General features: G+C 53.2%; 2 protein-coding genes and 1 long non-coding RNA gene across 3 annotated transcripts in view; 1 reads left to right on the top strand and 2 right to left on the bottom strand.

The window, feature by feature from the left end:
- Nucleotides 1–18,877, bottom strand: part of CYP26B1 (cytochrome P450 family 26 subfamily B member 1) — a 32,097-nt gene extending 13,220 nt beyond the window's left edge. Inside the window, exons 1-2 of the mRNA XM_081876991.1 lie at nucleotides 18,659–18,877; nucleotides 13,864–14,088 (exon numbers count right to left, since the gene is read on the bottom strand). Coding sequence (XP_081733117.1) covers nucleotides 13,864–14,088; nucleotides 18,659–18,862 — 429 coding nt within the window. The 5' untranslated portion in view covers nucleotides 18,863–18,877. The remainder of the gene's footprint in view (nucleotides 1–13,863; nucleotides 14,089–18,658) is intronic.
- A 161-nt stretch (nucleotides 18,878–19,038) lies between these two features.
- Nucleotides 19,039–20,592, bottom strand: LOC309350220 (uncharacterized protein; the record flags this gene model as incomplete). The annotated part of the gene is made up of 2 exons (XM_081877035.1): nucleotides 19,039–20,359; nucleotides 20,478–20,592. The coding sequence occupies 2 exons, from the start codon at nucleotides 20,590–20,592 to the stop codon at nucleotides 19,149–19,151; spliced, it is 1,326 nt and encodes a 441-aa protein (XP_081733161.1). The 3' UTR covers nucleotides 19,039–19,148.
- Nucleotides 20,593–20,619: 27 nt separating this feature from the next.
- Nucleotides 20,620–21,771, top strand: LOC309350454. Its single transcript, XR_014160390.1, has 2 exons — nucleotides 20,620–20,732; nucleotides 21,313–21,771. It is a non-coding gene; the product is annotated as an uncharacterized lncRNA (long non-coding RNA).
- Nucleotides 21,772–24,502: the final 2,731 nt, after the last annotated feature.

Below are 24,502 nucleotides of genomic sequence, written 5' to 3' on the forward strand. Positions count from 1 at the left end.
CTGTGGAAATCCCAACATGCTCTTTGCGTTCCCCTCTCACCTGTGTAGATTAATACCCCTGCGCCCTCTAGTGAGCAATTGCAGAATAGCTCTTCCTATCCCCCCCCCACTGCACCCCCACCCCAACAGGCCATCCGCTGCCTTCTAGACTGCACAGGTGTCCTGGGAATCGCAGAGGCAGAGACCTGACCAGTGGAGCGGAGATGAAAGAACGGGGAGACATGTCCAAACCGTGCCCTCTGCTTCTGCAAGGCCACCCAGTGACACCTGAAGACAGATATTGGCAGAGGGGGAACGACGCTATTGCTAAGTGGTCGGGGGGGCAGTGTTCAAAAAATGGAGCCTTTATTTAGCAAAAATAATCAAGGATCCGGATTGTATGCACCATGTAGCAATCAAGTCTTTAATCTATCACGCAAAGCGGCCACAAAGGTGATCATTGGCTGGGTCTCTCCACAATCGAAAGGGAGTCTTCTGCAAATGCTAAGAAGAACCTAAGAAGAGATTGCAGGATCAGGCCAGTGGCCCATCTAGGCCAGCATCCTGCACTCCCAGGGGCCAGCCAGATGCCTGCAGAAAACCAGCAAGCAAGATTTGAGCACAAGAGCGACACTCTCCCATCTGGTGGTTTCCAGACCTGGGATTCAGAAGCATCTCTGCCTCCAGTTGCGGAGGCCAAGCAGAGCTAGGAGCCCATCAAGAGTCCTGTTCTCCTCCATAAATTTGTCTAATCCTCTTTTGAAGCCAACAAAGTCAGTGGCCATCACTGTCTCCTGCACAGGCGAGTTCCACAGATTAACTATGCCCTGCACAATAAATGACTTTATCCGCCCTGAGCCTTGCAACCAATAATTAAACACGCATCGACTTGGCAGGGAAGCTGGTCACTTAAATCCACCCAGAGGTTCTCCTCTGCCACCCACCCACCCCACCTTGCCCCCCATGACCTTGTGAGACTGTGCTTCATTCCCTCCCCACATTTCCCTGCTACCTGGGAGACGGCGACAGAGGTGGTCTTGCCCCAGACTCGCTCAGGGGAAGCTAAGTAACATCACACACGTTGTGGTAGGGCTGGGATCCATTTCACATGGAACGCTGCGCTGAACTCTATAACCAAACCAACCCTGGAGCCACTCGGCAGGAATGTCTGAAATCCGGGAGCTTTTGAAGTTGTGGAATCAGTTGTTAATTATTATGTCTCCGAGTGCAGAAATTGAACAGAGACGGTGATATTTTTATACGCCCGCTGGAGACACTCTATCCGAGTTTTCTGGAGTGGCGTTAGGCAAAGGTCTCTTGACATTGGAGGAGTTTCAGTCCCCTTGGACGCTCCTGACAACGTCTTTTACACGTCAGCCAGGGCAGCAGGGACAACTTATGGAGGTGATCCTTTGAGAGGCAGGACGTAATGGTTTCCCCAAGACATTTTACTGCCTAAGCAGCTAGACCACACGATCCCAGGGCAGCACGGAAGGAAAAGATGCTGTGATGTGGCCCTTCCTCATAAACAGCCACCCGCTTTCTGAAATTCTCATCCCAAAGATGCCTCTGGGATCATACTGGGGAGGCGCTTGGGGGTGACAAAATGTTTTCGCTCAGCCCTGCAGCCCAATCCTTGCACTCACACATCCAGCTATGCAAAGGGTGTGGCTTATTGTAATGCATAATTTTAATCATCTGACAGCTAAGATGCTTTTTTTTTATGGGTGTGTGTTCAAAACCCTTTGGAATAGATCCACATGTTTTCAGAATTCATTTCATAAGTGTGGGAAGCATCATAAAATCATGGAATTGTAGAGATGGAAGGAATTCTCGGGGTCATCCAGTCCGCCGCCCGCAATGCAGGAGGAGGAACTCAATGCACTAAACCTATGAAACATATAACATTTATTCAAAGTTGTGGTCATTTGTATTGGCAATTTTTTTGGTGGAGGGTTGTAATTTGAGTGGTGGTCTTTGTGGGGGGGAGGGCAAATCCTGGGTCTTAATTGTTTTCATGTTTTTGCTGTGCTGTGGAGCTCCTGCCACTCCCTTTATCAAAACTTTTTTAAAAACAAAGATTAGAAAAGGATGTTTACAGGGTACCTTGCAAAGTGCATGTTTCCCACAAGGCACCTACCACCTTCCTTTGTCCAGAGACATCTATGGGTCGGCACCAGCATCTCCAAATCTGATGCAAATTTGTGCGATAGGTCTGTGCCCCAAATCCCCCCCCCACTGGAAAGGGAGAAGGCCAACAGTAAAGGGGGGGGCGTGGAAGATAAATTAATGGTGCAATCCTGCTAAGTATGTTTAATCAGACATTGATCCCTTTGAACTCAATTGTATTTTACACCCTGGGAAGTGAGCTTAGATCTGTAACCCAAAAACCCTTTCCTGGTATCATCGGTGTGAAGCCGTCCAGACTGGAACATTCTGGAGGCTGTAACAATGGAGTAGCCCTGCAGGATCAGGCCCAAGGGGTCCACCAAGTCCAGCATCCTGTTGTCACACCAGCCAACCAGATGCAAACAGGATTCAAACTCCACAAATTGGTCCAATCCTCTTTTGATGCCCTAATGTGCTTTTTGCGGGGCAGTGATGTTCAGTGCAAAAGGGGGCAGCCCTTTAAAGAGCAGAGATGCCTTTGCCAGTCTCCTGAGGCCCCTTGCGGCTGCCAACACCAAAAGCCACTTGCTCCACAGAGGAGCTGAATGATCTCGACTCTGAACGTCCAACCGAGCCACCGAGTGGAATGAAAACAGGATATTTCAAGCTTTATGGTTTTCCTTAGGCAGAACATTCTTGCACCGGTGTCTCGGCGGCAGGATGTACAGTGCGCTCCAGGTATGTGCGACACAAGAGTCTTTGCTGGGAACCTCAGAGCCTCCCTCTTGTTTGGCTGTTTTTTTTCTGGGTCGGGGTGGCAGGGGGGGTGGAGAAAGGGGAGACCTCCGGGTGACCTTTGGGTGGAGAGTAAATTTCAGATCGAGACTGGCACCACACAAATCCCCGGCTGCAGTTGCCAGATACAATCTTCCTGCAAATATTCAGCCCCCTTCTATACAATTGCAGCAGAGGGAAGCTTTCTTAAGTGGAAACATCAAACGAAAGTCAACACCAGGCCTGTTTACGTGATCAGCTGCCCTCGGACAACAACTGAACTCGCTTCAACCTCCAAGTTGTTTGCATGCTGAAGAGGTGAATCCAGGTTTCGGGGGAGCCAAGAGGAAATCAGCTGCCCATGGCAAGGCCGAGCACTCTTGACTCGCCTCTCTTTCATCCTGGGATGTGAGATCCAAGGGATGAACAGCAGCAGGGCTGCAAGCACTAGTGGGTAGAGCTTACAGGTCCCAAGGGAGCCCCAAGGGTGCCTGGATATGCTTCCAGCATCCTCAGAGCCCACAATGGACAACACACTGAAATTGAGCCAGGGATGTACTGCTGCAGCACAAAAGACTAATGCGCATCTGAGACTTATTTGCACATGCTTCCTGTCCACAGCTCATGAGATCACAGCAGTGATCTCACTCTTACCAGTATGGTGGTGCCAAGCTGCCTGACTACTGTTTTGCGGACCAGGTTTCCAAAAATATGTTGACAAATTGGAGAATTAAGAGGATGATGAGGCCCCAGTCTCCACAGTGGCCTTCTTGTGTGGGCTGGCTTATTGCTTTCTGTGCACATCTGAGCCACGCGGCACATAGTGCACCACAGTTCAGTTGCACACCAGTGACGCCCTGGTGGAAAAGCCACACAGGAGGACCCACACGGCCTGGGCACCATCTCAGCCCTGAAGGCTCAATTCTAGATTCAACTCCAGGCCATGCTGCACCAATTCTCAAAGTAAAGAGTGCCAGTGCACTGTAGTGGTTCATGTGTTGTACTAGGACGTGGGAGAGACCTGGCTTTAAATTCCCACTCAGCCATGAAGCTCAGTGGGTGACCTTTGGCCAGCCGCAGCCTCTCAGTCTAATCTGCCTCACAGGGCTGTTGTGGGTATGGCGAGAGCCATGCATACACCATCTTGAGTTCCTCAGAGGGAAAAGGTGTCTACATGGCAAAAGATAAAATAAACCCCAGGGCCTTTGATTCAAGGTTGTTTTCTGCTGCTCCAGAGAAGCAGACACGGAGCAATGGCTCCAAACTACAAGAAAGAAGATTCCACCTAAACATTAGGAAGAACTTCCTGACAGTAAGAGCTGTTTGACAGTGGAATTTGCTGCCAAGGAGTGTGGTGGAGTCTCCTTCTTTGGAGGTCTTTAAGCAGAGGCTTGACAACCATATGTCAGGAGTGCTCTGATGGTGTTTCCTGCTTGGCAGGGGGTTGGACTCGATGGCCCTTGTGGTCTCTCCCAACTCTATGATTCTATGATTCTATGATTCTAATTCCCTCCCACTTTGTAGCAGCAGCAGCAGAAATCAGCCCCATCATTTCTACTTTATGAGCGTGGAAGTTTCAGTGCGCAAACCCTGGCCTTTTATTCTCATCATGCTGTTTTAAATGTGTCTTCTACATTTCACCACCTTTAGGAATGTTTTATTTCAAAATGTTTAAGATAAAAAGATCATCACTCTTGCTACATTAAATGTATGTTCTATACTTGACCTTGGCTTAAAAAAAAACCATATTTAAGATAACGTTTTAGTTTCCTGTTATTTTATACTGCTTTGAATGAATATTTTGCATTTGATTCTTCTTCTGCAATTTTTATTATTATTTTGGAACGACTTATTTGATATTTTGATGCGGCTTGGAGATCGCTTTGAGATCTGTTTCCTTAAAAATATGAAGCGGTATGGAAATGGAAGGAATAATAATAACAGCACCCATATTTGTTTTTTCCCATGGAGGGAGCAGGTCCAGGGGCGCACAGCCTGGCATGCCCAAATGTGCTCCTCCGTTAAAACGAGTAAAACAAATCTAACAAGCACAATTCCCGGGAGCTGCTTGGAGAGTTCCCAGGCACTCCAAATTGGGCAACCCTCTGCAGTAAATTTACAGGGAAAGGGGGACTGTGCTAAGCTTTTGGATATGTCCAAAGGAACAGACAGGACGAGTGCTCAAAACTTAAGCCCCCAAACAATGTGCTTCGATCAGAGCGGGCAGATTCAGGCTCCCCCCGGTAGCAGCGAGGAACCCAGACTCTGAAAGCGCTTTCTCAACCTCCTCCTCCTCCTCCTCCTCCTCACACACAGGCGAGCTCCAAAGCCGCATCCACACAGCGCTTGCGCCGAGGCCTCCAGCCCTGGCCGCTGCTCAAGACAGGATACCCGAATTGATGGTTCAGTGGCCTTGCAAATCTTACATGCCGGTATTTTTGGCTGCTGGGGCCGCGATCGCAAGCAGGAGAGCATGTCTCGGGAGTCTGCCAGCTCTAGCGGAACAGAAAACAAAGAGAGGGCTCCCTGGCCTTGCACTTGGCCCAGGAGATGGGGCGGGGAGTGGGGAGAAAGGAGAGAGGAGGAGGAGGAGGGGAAAAACACACTCCAAAAACAGCTTTTTCAGCTGCCGCTTGGCACCCTGCGAGTCAGGCAAGAGAGGTGGAATCGCTGGTTTTTCTTTCTTTCCAAAGCCATGCACAGGAGCGCAGTTTGAGCCCCAGCCTTGAATGGGATGCCCAAAACATGGAATTGTGGAGCTGGGACCCCCCAAAGGTCATCTAGTCCGACCCCCTGGCATGCAGGGTTCACAGCTAAATGGGTGGGGCCAGAGCATTAGATGCTCTTAAGGCCAGCAGAAGACGTTGCACAGAAGAGGGGTGCTACACTTCGGAGAACATTGGCAAACTCCAGGTGCAGGGGAGGGGGAGCAAAGACAGCCTGAGGGCCATATTGCCCTCCTGAAGAACTGTTCAAGGGCCGCATGCTCAAGGTGGATGGTTCAGGATGCAAGGAGCAAAAGCAAGAGGGGCCGAGAGAGAAGTGTTTGTTGTTGCCTTAGCACCCACCCATAGGATACCCACATTCCAGCCAGGCAGACCCTTCTGTGCTCACACCCCTCTCTGTCTTATCATAGAATTGGAGAGTTGGAGGGGACCTCAGGGGTCATCCAGTCCAACCCGCTGCAATGCAGGAATCTCAGCTAAATCACACATGACAGATGGGACATCACAGCTGTGCTTACAAGGAAGGAAAGTCCGCAAGGCATCATTAGGGTTCAAGGGCTGATCCCAGCCAGTCAAAAGGGCTGGAGGAGGCCATGGGGGGGGGCAAGAGTCCAGACAGAGAGATTTGGGCAGGCACATTTGGCCCCTGGAAAAGAGCCGAGACTAGAAAGTCAGTGTGGCATTGCAGTTAAGAGTCTTGGACTACGGCTGTGGTGACCCGAGTTCAAATCGCACAGCTAATTCTCCCTTGGTCTCCTCGCTGGCCCAAGTAGGACCAATTCAGCCAGCTAGCCCTGGGGATTATCTAATGCTTATTTCCCCTAAATTGATTTTTGAATTTTATTATTATTCATGTTTTTACACTGTATTTTATGCTGCTTTTATAATCAAGTATTTTAAACTTGTTGTTAGCAGCCCTGAGCCCAGTTTTTGAAGAAGAGTTTGGATTTGATATCCCGCTTTATCACTACCCTAAGGAGTCTCAAAACAGCTAATATTCTCCTTTCCCTTCCTCCCCCACAACAAACACTCTGTGAGGTGAGTGGGGCTGAGAGACTTCAGAGAAGTGTGACTAGCCCAAGGTCACCCAGCAGCTGCATGGGGAGGAGCGGGGAAGCGAACCCGGTTCACCAGAGTACGAGTCCACCGCTCTTAACCACTACACCACACTGGCTCTCACACTAGCTTTGCACCGGGAAGGGCAGGGCATAAATAAATAAATTATTATTATTATTATTATTATTATTATTATTATTATTATTAATCCCCAGTCAGCCAGCAAGCTGAATGGGTGACTTTGGGCCAGCCATGCTCTCTCAGCCTAGCCTACCTCACAGGGTTGTTGTGTGGAAGAAGGCAGAGGACAGAGAAGGGTGGGGGGAAAGGAAGGGTGTCGCCTGAGGAGATGACAACGCTCTGTGCAAAAAGGAAATGACTAAGGCTGCAGTGCAGGGGGAAGGACTAGATGACGCCCCCAACTCTTCAAAATCCTATAATGCAAATAAAGTGCTGCAATGCATTGCTTTTGCCTAAAAAAACCCTTACTTCCTGGGGGGGGGGGAGGGTTAGGCAAAAGCGATGCATTGCAGCAGAAGGAATACCAAGAATGAATGAAATTTAAAGACTATTTAGCTAAATATGTTAAGATAATTTAATAGGAAAAGCTTGCAAATATTAGATATGCTTAGGATATAAATATGTAAGGATAAGATTCAAGATGTTTAAAGTTAAATTAGAGAGAATGAAAGATGTTAAGTGATCGAGTTAATTTTTTTAAATAATCGATTTTGGAAAACTGTTAAAATGAAATATAATGAAATTCAACCAAGGGGATTTGAGGAAGTCACTTAATAATGTTACCAAGATTTACACAGGATGTATGTATGTTTGTTTGTTTGTTTGTTTGTTTTGAATTTTTGAAAATCAATTTTTAAAAATGGGGAAAAAATAAAAAACCCTTGCTTTGCATACAGCATTCTGGTCAAGAAGCTACGCGGGACAGGAAAGAACGTACACCCTGAGCTCCCCGCCCCTTATTTCAGAGGGACTCCTGCAGGATCGGGGCCATCGCCTGCTTGGCCTTTGGAATGTTCAGGGAGGGGAGAGAGTTTCCTTCAGTCACCAGCCTGATCAGCCCTGGGGCAGGGAAGGAGATGCTTGAGAAGGGCAGGGGGGGGGGGCTGCTGCATAGCAGGGAGCACAGCCTTCAAAGGCCAGGCAGGCAGGCGTAGCAGGAGCACCACTGCACAGCGGAAGGCCCCCAACACCTGGAAACGTCAGGCTCACCTGACCCTGGCAATCTGGAAATGCCATAATTAAAGGGCAGCCCCGGAGAGGCAGAACCCATTCTCTCCTCTCAAGGAAACGGTTCCAGCTGGAGGGTGAGGCCCCTGGCACCAAGGCTGCCTCTGGCCGAAAGGGACCCCTCTGCTGAAATCACACAGAAGCAATCTCCGGAAAGAGGCATTGCAGAAAGAACCTTTTGGCTGAGCCCCCTGACGGGCTGCATCCTTCTGCCATTTATTTCCCCCTTTTCTGCAGCAAAGAACGAAGCTGGACTTGGGGCAGAGAAAAGTGCTTCTGCATAATCTGCGGAACTCCCTCCCACAGGAGGCAGTTAATGAGCACCGACTTTAAAAGACGATTAGGCAAATTCCTGGAAGAAGATAAGGTATAAATGGCTCCTAGCCAGGGTGGCTCTGGTTGGCCCCTGGCCTCATCCAGCTGGACCTGGTGGGCCATTGGCCTCATCCAGCAGGCTCATCCACAAATGACAACACTTTGGAGGTCCCAGGTCACAAGGTGGTTAGATTGATCTCAACTAGGGCCAGGGCTGGACCATAGTGAAGTGAGAGCTGAACCATAAAGAAGGCTGAACACCGAAGAATGGATGCTTTTGAATTCTGGTGCTGGAGGAGATTCTTGAGAGTCCCATGGACTGCAAGAAGATCCAACCTCTCCATTCTGAAGGAAATCAGCCCTGAATGCTCACTGGAAGGCCAGATCCTGAAGCTGAGGCTCCAAGACTTGGGCCACCTCAGGAGAAGAGAAGACTGCCTGGAAAAGACCCTGATGTTGGGGAAGATGGAGGGCACAAGGAGAAGGGGACGACAGAGGACAAGATGGTTGGATGGTGTTCTCAAAGCTACCAGCATGAGTTTGACCAAACTGCGGGAGGCAGTGGAAGACAGGAGGGCCTGGCGTGCTCTGGTCCAGGGGGTCACAAAGAGTCGGACACAACTAAATGACTAAACAACAACAGGGCCAGGGTCTTTTCAGTACTGGCCCCAACTTGGTGGAACTCTCCGCCACAAGTGACCAGGACCCTGCAGGACTTGACATCTTTCTGCAGGGCCTGCAAGACAGAGCTGTTCCGCCTGGCCTTTGGTTTGGACTCAGTCTGACCCTCATGTTTCCCTCCCCTTGTGGTTTTGATCTATGGGCTACTTATAAAATGAGGCTGCATTTTAAATTGCATTTTAACCTGTATTTTAAATTGGCGGTTTTTCCCTATTATGTTTTTACTGTAATTTTACTGGTGTTAGCTGCCCTGAGCCTGGCTCTGGCCAGGGAGGGCGGGGTATAAATAAAACTTCTTCTTCTTCTTCTTCTTCTTCTTATTATTATTATTATTATTATTATTACCTGGAGAAGGTGCCTTCTTCCATGGAAGCCTCACCTGCACGGGGTCTTGGCCACAAAGCCTGAACATTCTGCACATGCCCAGAGGTGCAGGTTACAAAACCCACAGCTGAGCACAACCGCTGAGATAAAAAACTGTCCAAGTAATTTCACAGGAACTATGAGAACCACCCTCCCTCCATGAAGTCGGAGGATGTGGAGGGGGCTCCCCGTTCAACCTGCCCCCATGACGTCCTTCACCTACTGAGATTTGGGAAATGCGTGTTGTTGGTGCAGAGGGGGCGAGAGTGGGGAGGAGCCTCTCTCTGTTCCAGAGGCAAAGCAGAAAAATATTTAGATGTACCTGAAAGCCATTTCCGGTCTGTCTTGCCTTGCGCAGGAGTCCTGAATAGGAAACTGGAGGGGGCTGAAATTGAAGGGCTCTCCCTTCCTGCCACTGGCAGAGGGGCACACCCTGTTTCCAGACCTCCTTCCCTAACAAGACAGCCTCTCTCCGAAGCAGCAAAGGCAGAGGCCATCGGCACTCTTACATCACAGCATTTCGGAGACAGGGGCCCATTCAGGGGAGGGGGGCAAGCTGGGGGTGGGAGACAATTTGCCCCACTGTCACCCATGGCTGTTCCAGCACCTTAGCACAGCTAAGCAGGGTCTGTTGTGGGGTTTCAAGAGATGGGAGCCTGGGGCGAGGAGGAGAGGAGAAAGCAGACCTGAGCAAGGCTGTCCTTAAAAGCCAAATTAAACCCAAAGGGCACTCAAAGACACCCTCCTGTTGTGGCATCTCTCCATCACGACCCACCAACCCAGCCAGATGGGTGGGGTATTATTAAAGGGACCTCTGACCATTAGGTCCAGTCGTGACCAACTCTGGGGTTGTGGCGCTCATCTCGCTTTATTGGCCGAGGGAGCCGGTGTACAGCTTCCGGGTCATGTGGCCAGCATGACTAAGCCGCTTCTGGCAAACCGGAGCAGCGCACGGAAATGCTGTTTACCTTCCCGCCAGAGCGGTACCGCCACCCGCGTCCCAGGGTATTATTACTGTTGTTATTATTATTATTGACACAGTCTCATAAGAATGTAAGACGTGTGTGGTGGCTCAGTGTTCTGTTCTCACAGAGGCCAACCAAACACCCGTGGGAAACCAGCAATCAGAATTCAAACGCAAGAACAACCCGCCTCTGGTTTCCAGCAACTGCGATTCAAAGTCATCGCTGCCTCCAAATGTGGAGGCAAAGCATAGTCATTGCAGCTAGCAGCCACAGATAGCCCTCTCCATCAATTTGTCCAATCCTCTCTCTTTTTTGACAGCCTCCTGAGCGAGGGAGTTCCGCCGTTTAACTATACACCACACCAAGAAAAGCATGGTCGTCTTTGAAAGACTGGCATTTTTGAATCACTCTCTCATGAGCTACTGGGATACATCAAGGAAGAGGCAGTGCCACATAGTGGTTACAGTGTTGTTCTAGGGCCTGGGAGGCCAGAGCTCCAACCCCACCTTGGCCACAAAGTGAACTGGATGACCTTGGGCCAATTGCCAACTCTCTGTCCTACCTTACAGGGATGTTGTGGGGATTAAATAAGGACTAGGACCTGGAAGACCAGGGTTCAAATCCTGCCACTGCCACAAGGCTCAGTGAGTGACGTTGGGCCAGTTGCTGCCTCTGGGGCTTAAATGGGGGGGGGGACCATGAACAAACCCTTAATGCCTTGGAGGAAAATAGCGAGATATAAATGCAATCAATAAACCTCACTGGGCCGGACGACCCCCCCCCCCCAAAAAAAGCCTGTGAACCCCTTGAAACCGGCTTCTGCCAACCTGGTGCCCTTCAGCCGCTTAGTGTGAAACGGGCAGAGGGCATCCTGTTGGAGAAGCCTGCGCGTCTCCAGGTCCCAGGTCCGAGGGTGCCCTTCTAGTTGCGGGGAGCCGTCGAGCGGCGCGGTGGTCCCGCCTGGGGCATGGCCCTTTTAAGGCTGGAGCCGCCGCCGCGCCGCCGCGCCTTCCAGGTTACTACAGTTCAACTTCCCCACGTGCCGCCTGGAAGGGGCGGCCGGAGCCGGGGAGATTCCCGGCCTCGCCGACGGAGGGAGGCAGCCAGCCAGGGGCGGAGCCGCCGCCGCCCGCCGCCCGCCGTTCAGCAGGAGGACACCCGAAAGCCATTAAGCCCGCGGACAGCTCCCCCGACGGCAACCCAGACAGCCTCGCCGCGGGGGTCGGCGGGCCGGGGGCGCCTGCGCCTCGACGGAGCCCCCGGGCCGGAGATCGACGAAGCCCACCCCCCACCCCTGCAGAGCCCCGGTGGCAAAAGCCCCCCGACGGCCAGCAAGAGGTTCCGGGGCTCAGGCAACCCTGCCTGGGAACGCCCGCCCGGCTGACGGTCTCAAAAACACGCGAGCCAGCGTTTCCTGGGGAAAGCGCTCTGCACGCGCTCAGGGGCCCCCGCGCACGACTACCCGCTTCAAACTAGCTTTTCCGGCGGGGCGCGCGGATCACGGGATTTTGTCATAGAACGTGGGGAGGGTCCGCGAGGGTCTCCGAGAAGCGCGGCTGTGGAGCCACCCGACGGGCAGGCGACCTCGCAACCCTTTGCTGCGGAAGAAGCTGGCCGCGGACCTGCGCCTATTGCTTGCTCGCGAGTAAAGCCTCACAGGGTGGCTTAACTGACGGTGGCCGCGCGCAAAGCGACTCGACGGCGACCGGGATAGGAAAGGGCTCTCCGTGCGCGTGGGGAAGGGGGCGCCACGTGTGAATGCGCTGCCCGACACCCCCCTTTGCCCACTCCCGTGTCAAGTCAACGGAGCCAACCGACGTCGGGGTGCGGGGCGTTTGTCCGCAACGCGTGGCTAAGCGGCGGCGGCGGAGTCCCATCGCCCCTTTAAATTCCTCAAAGGCCGCCGCGTCTAATGTTGAGACGGGGGGGGGGGGTTGGAAGAGAAAGAGGAAACCCACGTGGGGCGGGCGAAGGGGAGGGGGCAGAAGCCGCAGCCCGCAAAGCTTTGGGGAGGGGGGCACGTTAGAAGATGACGTCGGATGGAACAGACCCCCCCACTCCCCGAAATGCCCACGCAAAAGGGACCCCACCACCGACAGAGATCGCTACCACAGTTAGTATTGAGTGGGGAGCAACCCACACACACCCCCACATCAACAGATCAGCCTCACCACGCGAGATCCAAATGCCCCCCTTCTCCTCGGATGCAGACACCCCCTGAACTCAGCCTTCCCCAAGGGGGGGCCCTTGAACTGCAACTCCCACCAGCCCTCAGGTGCCCAAGGAGGATCCCGGCCGCACGGAGAGGCGGGCGCACTCTGCACATGTACAGACGCTCCAAAGCTTTGTGTTAAGACAACACTCCCTGCTTCTTCCAAAATCCAGACTGGGGCGACCTCTTTGTTCAGCCAACCCAAATGTCCCCCGAACTCTTCTCAGGCCAAGTGGGAAACGGGGCGACGGGGGGGCTGCGAAATGAATTTTGGGCACCTCCTCCTTGCCAGCCCCCCGTTTTGCCGCCTCCTTCGCTGGCTCTGCTTCCCATCCAGCCGGACAGGAGGAGAATTCGGGACAACTCTAAACCTCACATGCGGTGTTACGATATTTTTGGTCAGCCTAACAAAAGATGCATTTTGGGAAAAAAATTTGTAATTAGCCAACGCAGCTAACTTAACTTACTGGTTGCCTTGGAAAAGGCTCCCTTTACAACTCTTAGCAGGGGGGGCGGGGGGGGGGTTCAGTTTTGCAGCAGAGCTAAGTTTTGAACTTGCTCCAGAAATAAGCCCATCCTTATTTTATCGTGGTCACGGGGCACCTTAGATTGGAAGTGATCTCTCTGGCTGCATCCCAACATTCTAGCTGGAATCTCCGTCTTCTATGGCAGGGATTCTCAAAGAAAATGTTCTCTGAGCCACACTTTCGGAATAAAAATTTGCTCGTGCCACACCATTTTTTGTTATTATTATTGATAAGAAATACATTGCGGGGAGGAGAGAAACAATAGCCAGTGCTTGGTTTTGAAAACTCTGCAAATAAAAATACTTTATTTTGATACTATGCTGCACAATGCTACACTGGAATGTTTCAGTGTTTCTTTGATTGCCCTTGAATCTTCCTGCCACACTTGGAATCCTTTCCTGCCACACCCTTTGAGACCCACTGGGCTAAGGGATAATAATAATAATAATAATAATAATAATAATAATAATAATAATAATCAGTGCTCTTTTTTTAGGAGATATTCAAGGGCACGCAGTACCAGCACCTCTTTTTGTTGTTGTTAAAAAGTGCTGCACTTAACTGTAACAACTTCAAAAAAGCACTGATAACGAAAGTAATTTTATTATTTGTACCCCACCCATCTGGCTGGGTTGCCCCAGCCCCTCTGGGCAGCTTCCAACATCTATAAAAACAAAGCACAACATTGCACATTAAAAGCTTCCCTATGCGGGGCTGCTTTCAGGTGTCTTCTAAAGGTTGTATAGTTCCTCATCTCCTCGATTGGAGGGTGTTCCACAGGGTGGGTGCCACCACCGAGAAGGCCCTACGCCTACATGATTTAGTTGTGATTCCTGCATTGGAGGGAGTTGGATGAACCTCTCGCATACACATTCTCCTTCAAGACAGGCTGCCGCCGCCACCCTTACCTTCCTCTTGTGCCGGTGGATGTCCCCAATGGAGTTGGCGACGGTGTTGGGCCCCAGCAACATCCGCGTGCTGCGGGGCCACTCGGTGCTGACCAGGCTGTGCTCGCCCATCAGGATCTTGCGGACGTTCTCGGCGCCCGTCACCCGGACCAGGGGGCGGCCCAGCAAGTGGGTCTTGAAGACGTTCCCATATTTCTCCCTCCGCGATGACTGGAAGTAGGAGCCCTGAAAGAGGCAACCGGGAAAACCCTCCTAAGTTGGGAGAAACCCGCTTCCAGTTCTGAGGTCCCTCTTGACACCAGAGACATCCAGTTTATCACCACCATCCCCAGATATTTGAAAAGCACTCTGCCTCCCCACTCATCTCAGCTCTATGAGCACACAGTGAGCCTGCCTAAGCCACAGCACCCAGCCCAGACTCACAATATCTGGGATTATAAAGCATCTTTGAACATATGCAGAGTGCCTTTTCTTTGTTGCATTACAACACAGAGAGAATTGGGGAGAAAGGCTCTGGTGCAGAGTGTGGCTTTCTGGCTGGCTCAAATCATGTGCTTTGCCTTCCTTTGGGAGTTTAAGCATGGGGTGGGGGCATTCAACCCACAGCACCCTCCTTCAACCACCTTCCCTGAGTGGGTCCGTAATTTCAAGGAGCATTTATGTGCAGGGTATAATCAAAATTGGGGAGAGGCTCTTCCGTTCACAAAGGTTAATACCCCAGCCTTCTTCCTGAGCAGGGGGCTAAGAAGCAGGAATATAAGAATATTATAGCATTCAGAATTCTGGGCCACCTTGTTTTCCTTTTCCCTCCCCAGCCCTTTTTTCTTTAGTGTCGTGTCTTTTAAAATGGCTAAACTTTGGGGGAAAGGAAAAAGAAGGTGCCGTATACCTAGTCCATCTAGCTCACTATTACCTACACTGACTGGCAACAGCTCTCTGGGATTTCAGACAAGGGTCTCTCTCCGCCCTAGTGCCTGGAGGTGCTGAGGGGTGACACAGACCCTCACCTTAGCTGCACCTGCAAGGTCACCTGGATCTGCCGTGTTTGCATCTCTACCCCACACCAGTGGGTGGGGGTGGAGAGTCTTTTAAAAACTGGCTGGCAATGTAAATGCTAAGGGTTGACATTAGAGGGGAACAGAGAATGTGAGGCTGTGAAAAGGAATCCTCCATTCACAGATTCCCAGACCGGAACATTTCTAAATGAATGACAGGTGGAGCATTGGAAATATTATCAGTGGACGATGCTTGGGAAATGGGGGGAAACGGTGGCCCTGGTCTAGGGAAGAAAGTGTGAACTGCAGCCCTGCTGGAATGTATCCTGGGCAGAGCCCAGATTGCAGAGCAGGGGAGGGGGGCAGGGGTTGGGGCCACAACCCCTGGTGAGGCTCCCCTCCTCCCCTGTAGCTCAGTGAACTGGGGCAGAGGAGATCCAAGTTCAGCTCTTCCTCAGCTCACCTGCCACCGTCCTTGGTCAAGCCCACAAGCATCTTCTAGGTCCTGCATAGCAGAGCTTCTGCAGATGGAAGCCTGAGCAGATGGCTTCAGGAAGTAAGCCAAGTTACGTGTCACAAATGAACACGTACACCCCTTCCAAAGATGTTGGGGCACCAGCAGATGGAATGGGGGAAGGGGGATACTGCAACGTTGTCTCTCATCTACCAGTTCTCTGGAAGCATAGGATGGTAGAATTGGAAGGGACCCCGAGGGTCATCCAGTCCAACCCCTGCAATGCAGGAATCTCGGCTCAAGCATCCAGTACAGGTGGCCACCCAACCTCTGCTTGAAAGTCTCCAAGGAAGGAGAATTGTTAGATTCTCATTTCTTGTAACTTGAGCATGAGGAAAGGCCCACAGGGACGGGGCAGCCCTGAGCCCACCAAGGGCTGCAACTGACAGACCACCATTCCTCATCCATTCTATGGGCACAAGGCTGTCTCAACATTATCCGGATGGTTGCCAGGAACACAAATGATGCAACGGCTTGATAATTAGCGCTAATGAGCTGCGTTTAATTCTGGGGCTCTCGCCTGACCGGGAAGACCTGTCCCAACCAAAGCTATGAGGGATGGTCATCGCAATTGCTCGCTGGCTCCCTGCACATGCTCAGGTGTACATTCCGACCTCGTGAGCCCTGAAAAGAGGACTTGGGGTTCGCCATGAACCTCGACAAAGGCCCTTCAATCACGAGGCAGTTACATGTGAGGTGAAGTGCACCCACTGGACCTTCCCAGCACCCTTAGCAAACTAGAGTGTCCAGGATTCTTTGGGAGGAATCATGCGCTTCAAAGTGTGCAGTGGAGGTGATTTTATGTGGGTCAGATGCAAGGTGCTGATCTCACACACAGCTTGGGAGGGTTCTCACTGTTGTGGCTACTCCAGGGTCTGGCTAATGGCCAGTGGAAACCGGGGATCCTGCCCTCTCCTTTGCCTTGACTTCTTAGGGTTGGAAGGGGAAGGAGGAAGCGCATGGGAGTTTTCGCTCCCCCAAATATTGGTGGGTTCCTTTCATTCAGGCAGCTCCTGGAATGAACGCACAGAGCGCGTCTGAGCTGACTTAATCCCCCCGGCTTTTACGCACACCCCTATCCCAAATTAACAAAGATAAGAGAGCCGGCTCACCCCACTCCACAACCGCCCCTCTCCCCTTTGCTTCCAGCCCCATAAAGCTTCTTCAGTCATGTGCGTTTTTCGGGGCGGGGGCGGGGTGTGGACCGACTGCCTTAACGCACTGCAATTATCCTTGACTAAGTCGTTGGACAGAGTTTAGGGCTTTTAATAACTTTCCCACATGCCGGTCCGGTCCTTAGCAGGGGAGGGGGCGTGACAGCAAGGAAAGGCGACCTGAGCACCCCTCCCCTGCCTTCTCCCCACCCCTCACACATCCTACACACACCTCTGCTACCTCCCCCACCTCCAATACCAGCATCGGGTTTTTTAGGGGGTTTACGTGCCCTATAAAATTTCGGAGAAACTGTGCAAAGCCATCTGCCCCTTTAAATCAAGCTCTGCGGCTCTCCCCCGAGCCGCTGCAGGGTCTCTAAGCGAAGAGGGTGGCGGAGCCTTTGGGGGGCAGGTGGGGGGGGCGCGGGGGGGGGGCGCCCGTGTGTGCGTGTGTGTTTTTAAACAAAAGCACAGTTGTGAAGTTCAGATGTTCAGGTGACCCTGTTTCTTGATCTGCGTAAATATAATTAAAGTACTTTTTGTGGCATTAATAAAGGGTTATTTGTACAACATTTCCATCACTGTACAAAGGCCGCCTTTATGTGGCGAGAGTTTTCGAGCCGGAGTCCAATTTATACAAAATTTTTTGTATTTTTAGCCCTGGACTCTGTTTGGATGGAGCCTTGTGGAAAAGGGAGAACCCTTTCTCGGTCCCCCTGTAAAAATCTGATAAATTTCTTTTAAAAATAAAGCCCTATTGAGTGAGGGCAGTTAACCCTTGCGCTGCTGGCAGGGAGCTCCCCTCTCTAGCCCCTCCATCCACGGAGGTCTCTCCTGCTAAGTCTGCGATGCTGTTACTTCTGAGTTTATCGACGAGGACCCAGAACAGGGTTTTCCTCCAGCTGGCGGAAGGAGGACCCATCGCGGCGGGAGGTGTTCCAGAGCTGCACCCTCCGCGGGAAAAGGCAACCTGCTTGCCCCCTCCCCCCCAACAAGACATGAGCTATGGCCATGTCGCAGCATCTCTGAACAGAGATACTTTCCTAAGGGGCTGCGGTGGTGGAGCTGCCCCTCCCCAAAGTTTAAGGGTTCTAGAACAGGTAATAAAGTTTGTGCATTTCGGAGAGGTGCGAGACAAGGGTGTCCTATTGAAAGGGGGGGGGGTGTCTTTTGCTGGGTCTACCATCTCTCTCTGCTCCCAAACCTTGCATATCCCTCTCGGTTTAACTCGGGAATCTCCACGCGCGCACACACACACAAACACCCCAGTGATCGCGTTCCTCGAGAGGTTGTTCAGCATTTAAGAAGGTTAATCCCGGGTTAATCTCCCGATTATCTCGACCCGGGGGCTTCCCCGCTGCTTTGCTCAGCGAATCTCGAGATCTCCCGGGCGGCTCTCGGGATTCCAGGCAGAGGGAGCTGCCGGAGTCCGAGCGAGGCGCTGCCGCTGACAGCACCACCAGCCCGCCCCCTCCCTGCGGTCCTCCCCGGAGCCGGTCCTTACCTGGCGGCTCGAGGGGGTCCCCAGACAGACCCCGCGCCTTAAAGGGGCCATGCAGCCCGCCACGCCGGCGCCTGCCTTCGGACCTGAGCGGGGCTTCCTACGCTCGTTGGGCTGGGGGGAGAAGTTTTTGAAGAGGGCCCTCCTGGAAACGGGGAGGAGACCGAAGCCAGCCCAGCGCCCGAGCACCACGCTCGGCTGGACGAGGTCACCAGTTCGAGCCCCGGCTGCAAGGGAGGGCGACTGACCGTTAAGCGGATCCGGCCCCTTCCGAGGCTGCAGAACCACGCGGCGCGGCTGGAGGTGGGGGGGGGGAGACCTTTCGCTTTGCAAACCCCTCAAGGATTGGCTGGGACATGGGGAAGCTCGCCTGTCGCGCGCAGGACTTGCTCTCGAGGAAAGGGGCCAGGGATCGGCGCGCGCGGCATTTGCACGTCGCAAGCAGCAACTGTGCAAGCCGCACGTTTTGTAGGACGGCGGGGAGCCTCCAGCAGCCACACGGTGCGTCCTAGCTGCCCAGGACCCCCGGAGCTGGCCGACCGGGGCGCCCGGCGGAACGGTGCTAGGAGGCCTCCGGCGAGCGTGGCTGCGTCTGCGCCTCTCTCCCGCCCCCCGACGCCGGCGGGCTTACCTGCAGGAGCCAGTGGAAGGTCTCTCCGACGAGCGGGAAGCCCATGGAGCCCTTGGGGATGGGCAGCTTGCAGCTCTTGTCGCGCGTGGCGGCCCAGCGGAGCTGCCACAGCTGCTGCGAGACGGCCAGGAGGAGCGTGACCGAGACGAGGCAGGCGACGACGGTGGCCAGCGCCGAGAGCAGGTCGAAGCCTTGGAAAAGCATCTTGCCCGGTGGCGCTGCTTCCTCTGAGGAGAGTGTGGGGGGCGCCCCCCGGGAGGTAGCCGCCGAGCCGCGCACCGGGCCGGCGGGGGAAGGAGAGAGAGAGAGAGAGTCGTCCGAGCGGCGCGCCGGGGAACGAATGCGCCCCGGCTCTGGGCAATTTGTGGCTTTTAGAGAGATTGGGGAGGGGAGGGAGGGGAGGGAAAGATATAAAAGCAGCTCCTCCCCACTTATAAAAGAATGCGAAAAAGGGGGGAGTATCAAAGGCGAGGAGGGGGCAAAAAGCACCTCAAAGAGACTCCGGTCCCCAAAAGCGACTCTTCTCAATTCTCCTGCTGCTGCTGCAAACTCTGACGGGCTTGCGCCAAAAAAACTTCACAGAAACTCTCAAATAACGAGGAAAGGGGTTTCTGTTTGTTTTGTACCAAAAAACGGGGGGGGGGATATAAATAACGACTGCAGGGTGGTTGTTGTTTGTTGTTTGTTTGTTTGTTTGACTCAAACGGGGGTGGGGGGGAGAAGCAGAGCAGCAGGAGGAAGAGGAGGGCGGGAAAAAAACCGGCCCGGAGGAACTGAGCGAAAAGCAGACGCGTCTCCAAAGCCCAAGCGAAGGCGCAGCGAGCTCTCCGGAGCAGGACGGCTGTGTTGCGCCCGGCGGCGGCTGGCTGCGGGTGTCGCTCCGTCCAACTTGAGCGGCTCTCTTGAGCGCCTCTGCCGGGGGCCGGGCTGGGCTAGGCTGGGCCGGGCTCGGGGGGAGGAGGAGGAGGAGGAGGAGAACGGGCGGACGGGGGGAGGGCAACGGCGTCGGCGCTGCTGCTGCCACTTTCCAGCACTGCGCTTCTGCCGGGAGGAGGAGCCGCTTCGCGCCGCGCCAGTTTGCGGGGAACAGCCCCGGCGGGTGTTTATATAGAGGCGGCGCGGGCCGGTACTCTGCCGGCGGGCGGGGGGGGAGCCCCTCCTCCCTCCCCTTCGAGGCGGGGGCGACTGCGACGACGGGAGGGGGCAGGAGGCCGGGCGCTGGAGCGTGCCAGCTCTGGCCGCGGGCCCGCCGGGAGAGACGCGCCGAAGAGCCTTGCTGGACGCCCTCCGCCGCCAGCCGTCGGCGCTCCGTCCCTGCGGAGAGAAGAGCACACCGAGAGTCCGTCAGCCACGGAGTGGGGCCGTCCCTTGGCCAGAAGACGGCAACGGAGCATATGGACCCCCCAACCTGCCGCCCATCCCGTCTGCTGCTGCTGCTGCTGCCGTCGAGAGAGGAGAGCCGGCCGAGCTCCCAAGGGGAGACCACCAACGGACCACCGAGGGTGCGCCGGGTGGCCCCCATCCCTTGAGCGAAGGGAAAGGAAACGGTCTCTAGCGAAGCGCCGCAGACAGAAGGCGAAGGAAGAGGAACCGTTTCTCTCAGGGCCGCCGCCGGACACAGGAGCTCCCTCGAGCCGTTGCTGCATTTCGACCCTGTCGCCCAGAAGCCAAAAGGACGCCCCAAACTTCCATTACGGAAGGCTCCGTACCCTCCACAGCTTCTGCTTTTATTTTCTGGGGTGCGGGGGAGAGGAAAGAGGGCAGTGGCGCGCGAGTCGCGGGGAGGCATTCACCTCTTAACAGTTCTTTGCTTCAACACAGGTCTCTATCTCAGGAGATGCGGGGAAAACCGACCATCCTCTCCCGCAACTCATGGGAAGATCTCCTGCGCAAGCCCTGTTGCAATGGGCAGGAGGGAGAGGGAGAAGAGGCATTGCAGGCACCTCCGGTTCATTGCAAGAGGGGGTTGTTTCTTGGAGGGCTGCCTTGTGCAGGAGAAACTAACGCGCTTTGCAAAAACGCCTGACTGGGCACTTTCTGGATCCGCCTGGCTGGGAAGCACCTGGGAAGTCAGGTAAGGCTCCCTTCAGGGGTAAGGAACACAGGTAGGACACGAGTCTTTCCAGCGTGAGCGGGGGGAGGGGTGGGCAGCGCTGTGCAGCAACCTGGTGGAACCTTAGAAAGTGGCACATTTTTGTGGCATCAGTTTTGGTGGAGCCCGTTCCACCCCCTTAGATTCACGGTTATACAGCAGAACAATTGGCGGTACCATTGCAGCACAATCGGCTTAATTCTATTAACATTAGGTAGTGTAGTGTAATAGATGGACCAACTGTTTTACAGAACCAATTTAAAAAAAACCAAAAAAAAAACCAAAGGAGCACACCTTAAATGCACCTGAAACATGTTTGTTTTAATCTAAGTCTGCTGGTTCAGTAGCTCCCTCACTTAGGTAGCCAGCTGGAGAGGCAGGATCCGGACTGCCTGTTAGAGTCATCCAGATTTAGATCCTAAGCCCACAATTAGGGGTTTCTTGGGTGCTTTTTATGGGGGAGGGGGCTGTCAACTTTTTATTGCATATCACAATAACGTTTTCTTTTTGCTGTTCTTTTAATATTACGTTTTCTGGCACACTGTGCCATCTTTGCTTTTAGGCACCCAGGGAATAAATCACCAAACATGATGATTGCCCCCGCAAAACCGAACCTTGAATGCACAGCTGTGAGAGGCTCACTGGAGACCCTCCCCCCATGGGGATTTGGCACCTGGCAGAGAGGAGTGAGGTGCCCCTGAATCAACAAAGGTCTTCAGATGGGGTCCCACGTCCACACTGATCATGGAGGGACAGTGATAGCCAGGGATGGCTTGTATGAGTGAAAGTCCCTTTGAGAAACGGAACTACCCTGCTACAAACGCCCCTCGCATTTCAGCAGAGACAACCCATGCTGGCAAGATTCACGCTGGTTCATCTTGAGCAAAAGGCATGGAAAGGGACTCTGCAGCATCGCGGCAGAGATGGAATTCTGGAGAGAAAGTCAATGCACAAACAGAGTGGTCTACAGATTGGTGTTTTCCCTCCCTTTAACCCCTAAAATACATCTCACGGCTCCAGCTCCCTGGTAAAAGGTCCTTTCTTGGGGGTTTGTTCAGGCACATCATGCTTAGCCCACCAGAATGCCACTCCCAAGAACGCTGGTCTCTGTTTTTCCCTAGCAGCCAGAAGGAATAGCACAAGTCAGGGCAGGTAACAGAGGCTGGCCCATCGTGCTGCTGAGGCAGCTGCCTCTGTTTCCTAGATGCCAGCCATTTGCCAGTTCCAGGGCCAACATTGCTCATTTACTTGCTGCGGTTATATCCCTCCATGGAGCTCTATGTGGCATTTGTGGTTCTCCCTCCCCTCATTTAATCCCCACAGCAACAGCAACCCTGCAAGGTAGGTTAGGCTGAGAGGCAGTGACTGCCCCCACCCCCAGGTTACACTTCATGGAGGATTTGAACCCTGGTCTCTCCCAGGTCCTGGTCTGACACTCTAACCACTGCACCACACTGCCTAGCTTGAAGCTGCACACAGGGCCTGGGTACAAACATAAAACAATCCATACTGATTTGGTTTTGCTTTTTGGCAGGGGGCTCGCTGACCTTCTCCACCAGCAGGAATAAAGAACGGGGAGTGGACAGAGCAGCGCCCAAGAGGCTCATGAGTCAAAAGAGCCTTTCCCTATTGGGGTCTCCCCAGTGGGGCTTTTTCAGGAAAGCCCCACCTGTTGCTGTGGGGGGTTTCAAAGGGGGAGTGGGGTTCAGTTGCCTTCCTTCTCTTGCTACTGTTGTGGACTTCAAGAAGATGCGTCTTCCGTGGCCCAGCCCAGTTGAGGTCTCCTGATGTTTTGATGGTCAGCTGTGTGTGTGGAGTCCACGGGCTCAGGATGAATTAAGAGCCCAAAGCAGAGGCTTTTCAGACACAGCCAAGGCTCACAGGAAAGACCTTTGCTGATGTGGCTTTGCAATGTAATGTTAGAAAGCACACAAGACCCCAGGCACACAGACCCAGAGCCCTGGCCTGCCTCTCCCCTTCTGCCTTAACAGCCCCGTCATAGCTCAAGAGAGGCTCAAAGGGGACCTCACAGAATCACAGAGCTGTCGAGTTCCAAGGGGACCCAAGGGGCATCTAGTCCAACCCCCTGCAATGCAGGAACTGGATTGGCTCACTTGTAAACGGACTTGGATTTGTGGCAGAAGCATCATGTACACAGTTTAAAACAAATGCAGCCAGTGCATTACCAAAACACACACTTGCAATCTGAAAGCAAGGCAGAAATATCCTCTCTCCTGACCCAGAGACAGGCCCTGATTCAGAGACACAGCACTGCAGTCTTGTGTGTTTAACACCAACCAATCAGATGGTCGGTGAGGCCCACTTCGCATTTTCTCTAGTGCCCCCACCCTCTCAAGAAGAGGGCCATTTGGTCAGGCAGCGTCTGTGGCCTTCTGTGGGTGGTGCCCAAATCTAGCAATCTCAAGCCCAAGATAGGTTTGCCTGTGCATTTCCCAAGGCAGCAGTGGATCTTGCCCACTGCCCATGAGCAGATTTCCATAGCAGGTTCAGGTTCTCAGTTGGGGAGAGGAGGAGCCAAGGATATGGGTGAGAAAGGAGACCCAGGGAGCCACAGTTCATGGGGGCTGATTTGGGATTACAGCAGTTCTGGAGATCTGCTTGACCACTGTGCCCCCAAGTGAGAGAATGACTAAAGAGCTAAGACTGGGCTGGGGGGGGGTGATCTTGCCCCACCCTGCTCCAAGCTGTTTTGCTTTCTCTTAAGTTTTGGGGCTCAATCACAGGAAAGTCAAGAAAGAGTTTCATATACAAGATGCCAAAGAACTGTAGCCCCCAAGCACAACAGCGCTGGGAAGTTCTCCTTGGCCGTCTGCCATGGATATTTAGCTGAGATTCCTGCCTTGCAGGGGGTTGGACTGGATGACCCTGAGAGGCCCCTACCAACTCTGTGATTCCTGCACAAACCCCACTGCAAAGAGTCCGAGCTGTGAAATTGGCAAACTTCTGCTTTTAGCAACTCTCATTGATTTCAGGAGGCCTGTGCTGGAAATGTCAATCCATGAGATTGGCGGGGTCATATGGCTTGGCAGCCCCCACCTCGCTCCTTCAGTCGTCCTCACCGCCTTCTCAAAACAAAGGTAGCTTAAAAGGGTCGACCTGTATTCCCCAAATTCAATTGATGTCCCACAAAGGAGGAGATTGTTTTGTCTCGACAGCAATTTGCCCCCAGCCCCAGCCCCAAAGCAGGGCTCTTCCGCAGCCTCCGGGGTCTGTGCAGGGCAGGTGGAAATGGCCCGGCCCCAATCCAGCCCCCAAGTCCAGCTGCTTTGGCCCTTTGCGATTACAGAACTCCCAGTCCACTCTTTGCCCTGTAACCCCACCTGGTGGACAATTCAGGCTGCGCAACGTTTTGTCATAAGCTCTTCCCTAGAATGTTGTTTTGTTTGCTTCGTATTAAAAATGCCGCGTTTGCTTTCTTTACAAAATTATTATTATTATTATTACTTTACGGACCCAATCAATATCAGTCATCTGCCTACATTCCAGACTCTGGATTCAACAAGAAGGATTTTTACATCTTTGGTTTTTGTGCAAATGCACCTTCTATTTTTCCTGATGGCCACAGGTGGGGGCCTTCCTTGCTGCTTCCCTCATCCCAGTTAATTGTGGCCCTGAGACTGGCTGCAACTGCCACTCAGTGTCTCTGAGACTGCCAGCCCCCCCCCCCCTTTGGCGAAGGGTCTTAAATCTGCAGGTGAACCTGGAGAAGGACGGGGATGGAACATTCGTTT

The sequence above is a fragment of the Podarcis erhardii genome, assembly GCF_964252035.2.
Source record: "Podarcis erhardii genome assembly, chromosome: 9".
NCBI classification, from domain to species: Eukaryota; Metazoa; Chordata; class Lepidosauria; order Squamata; family Lacertidae; genus Podarcis; species Podarcis erhardii.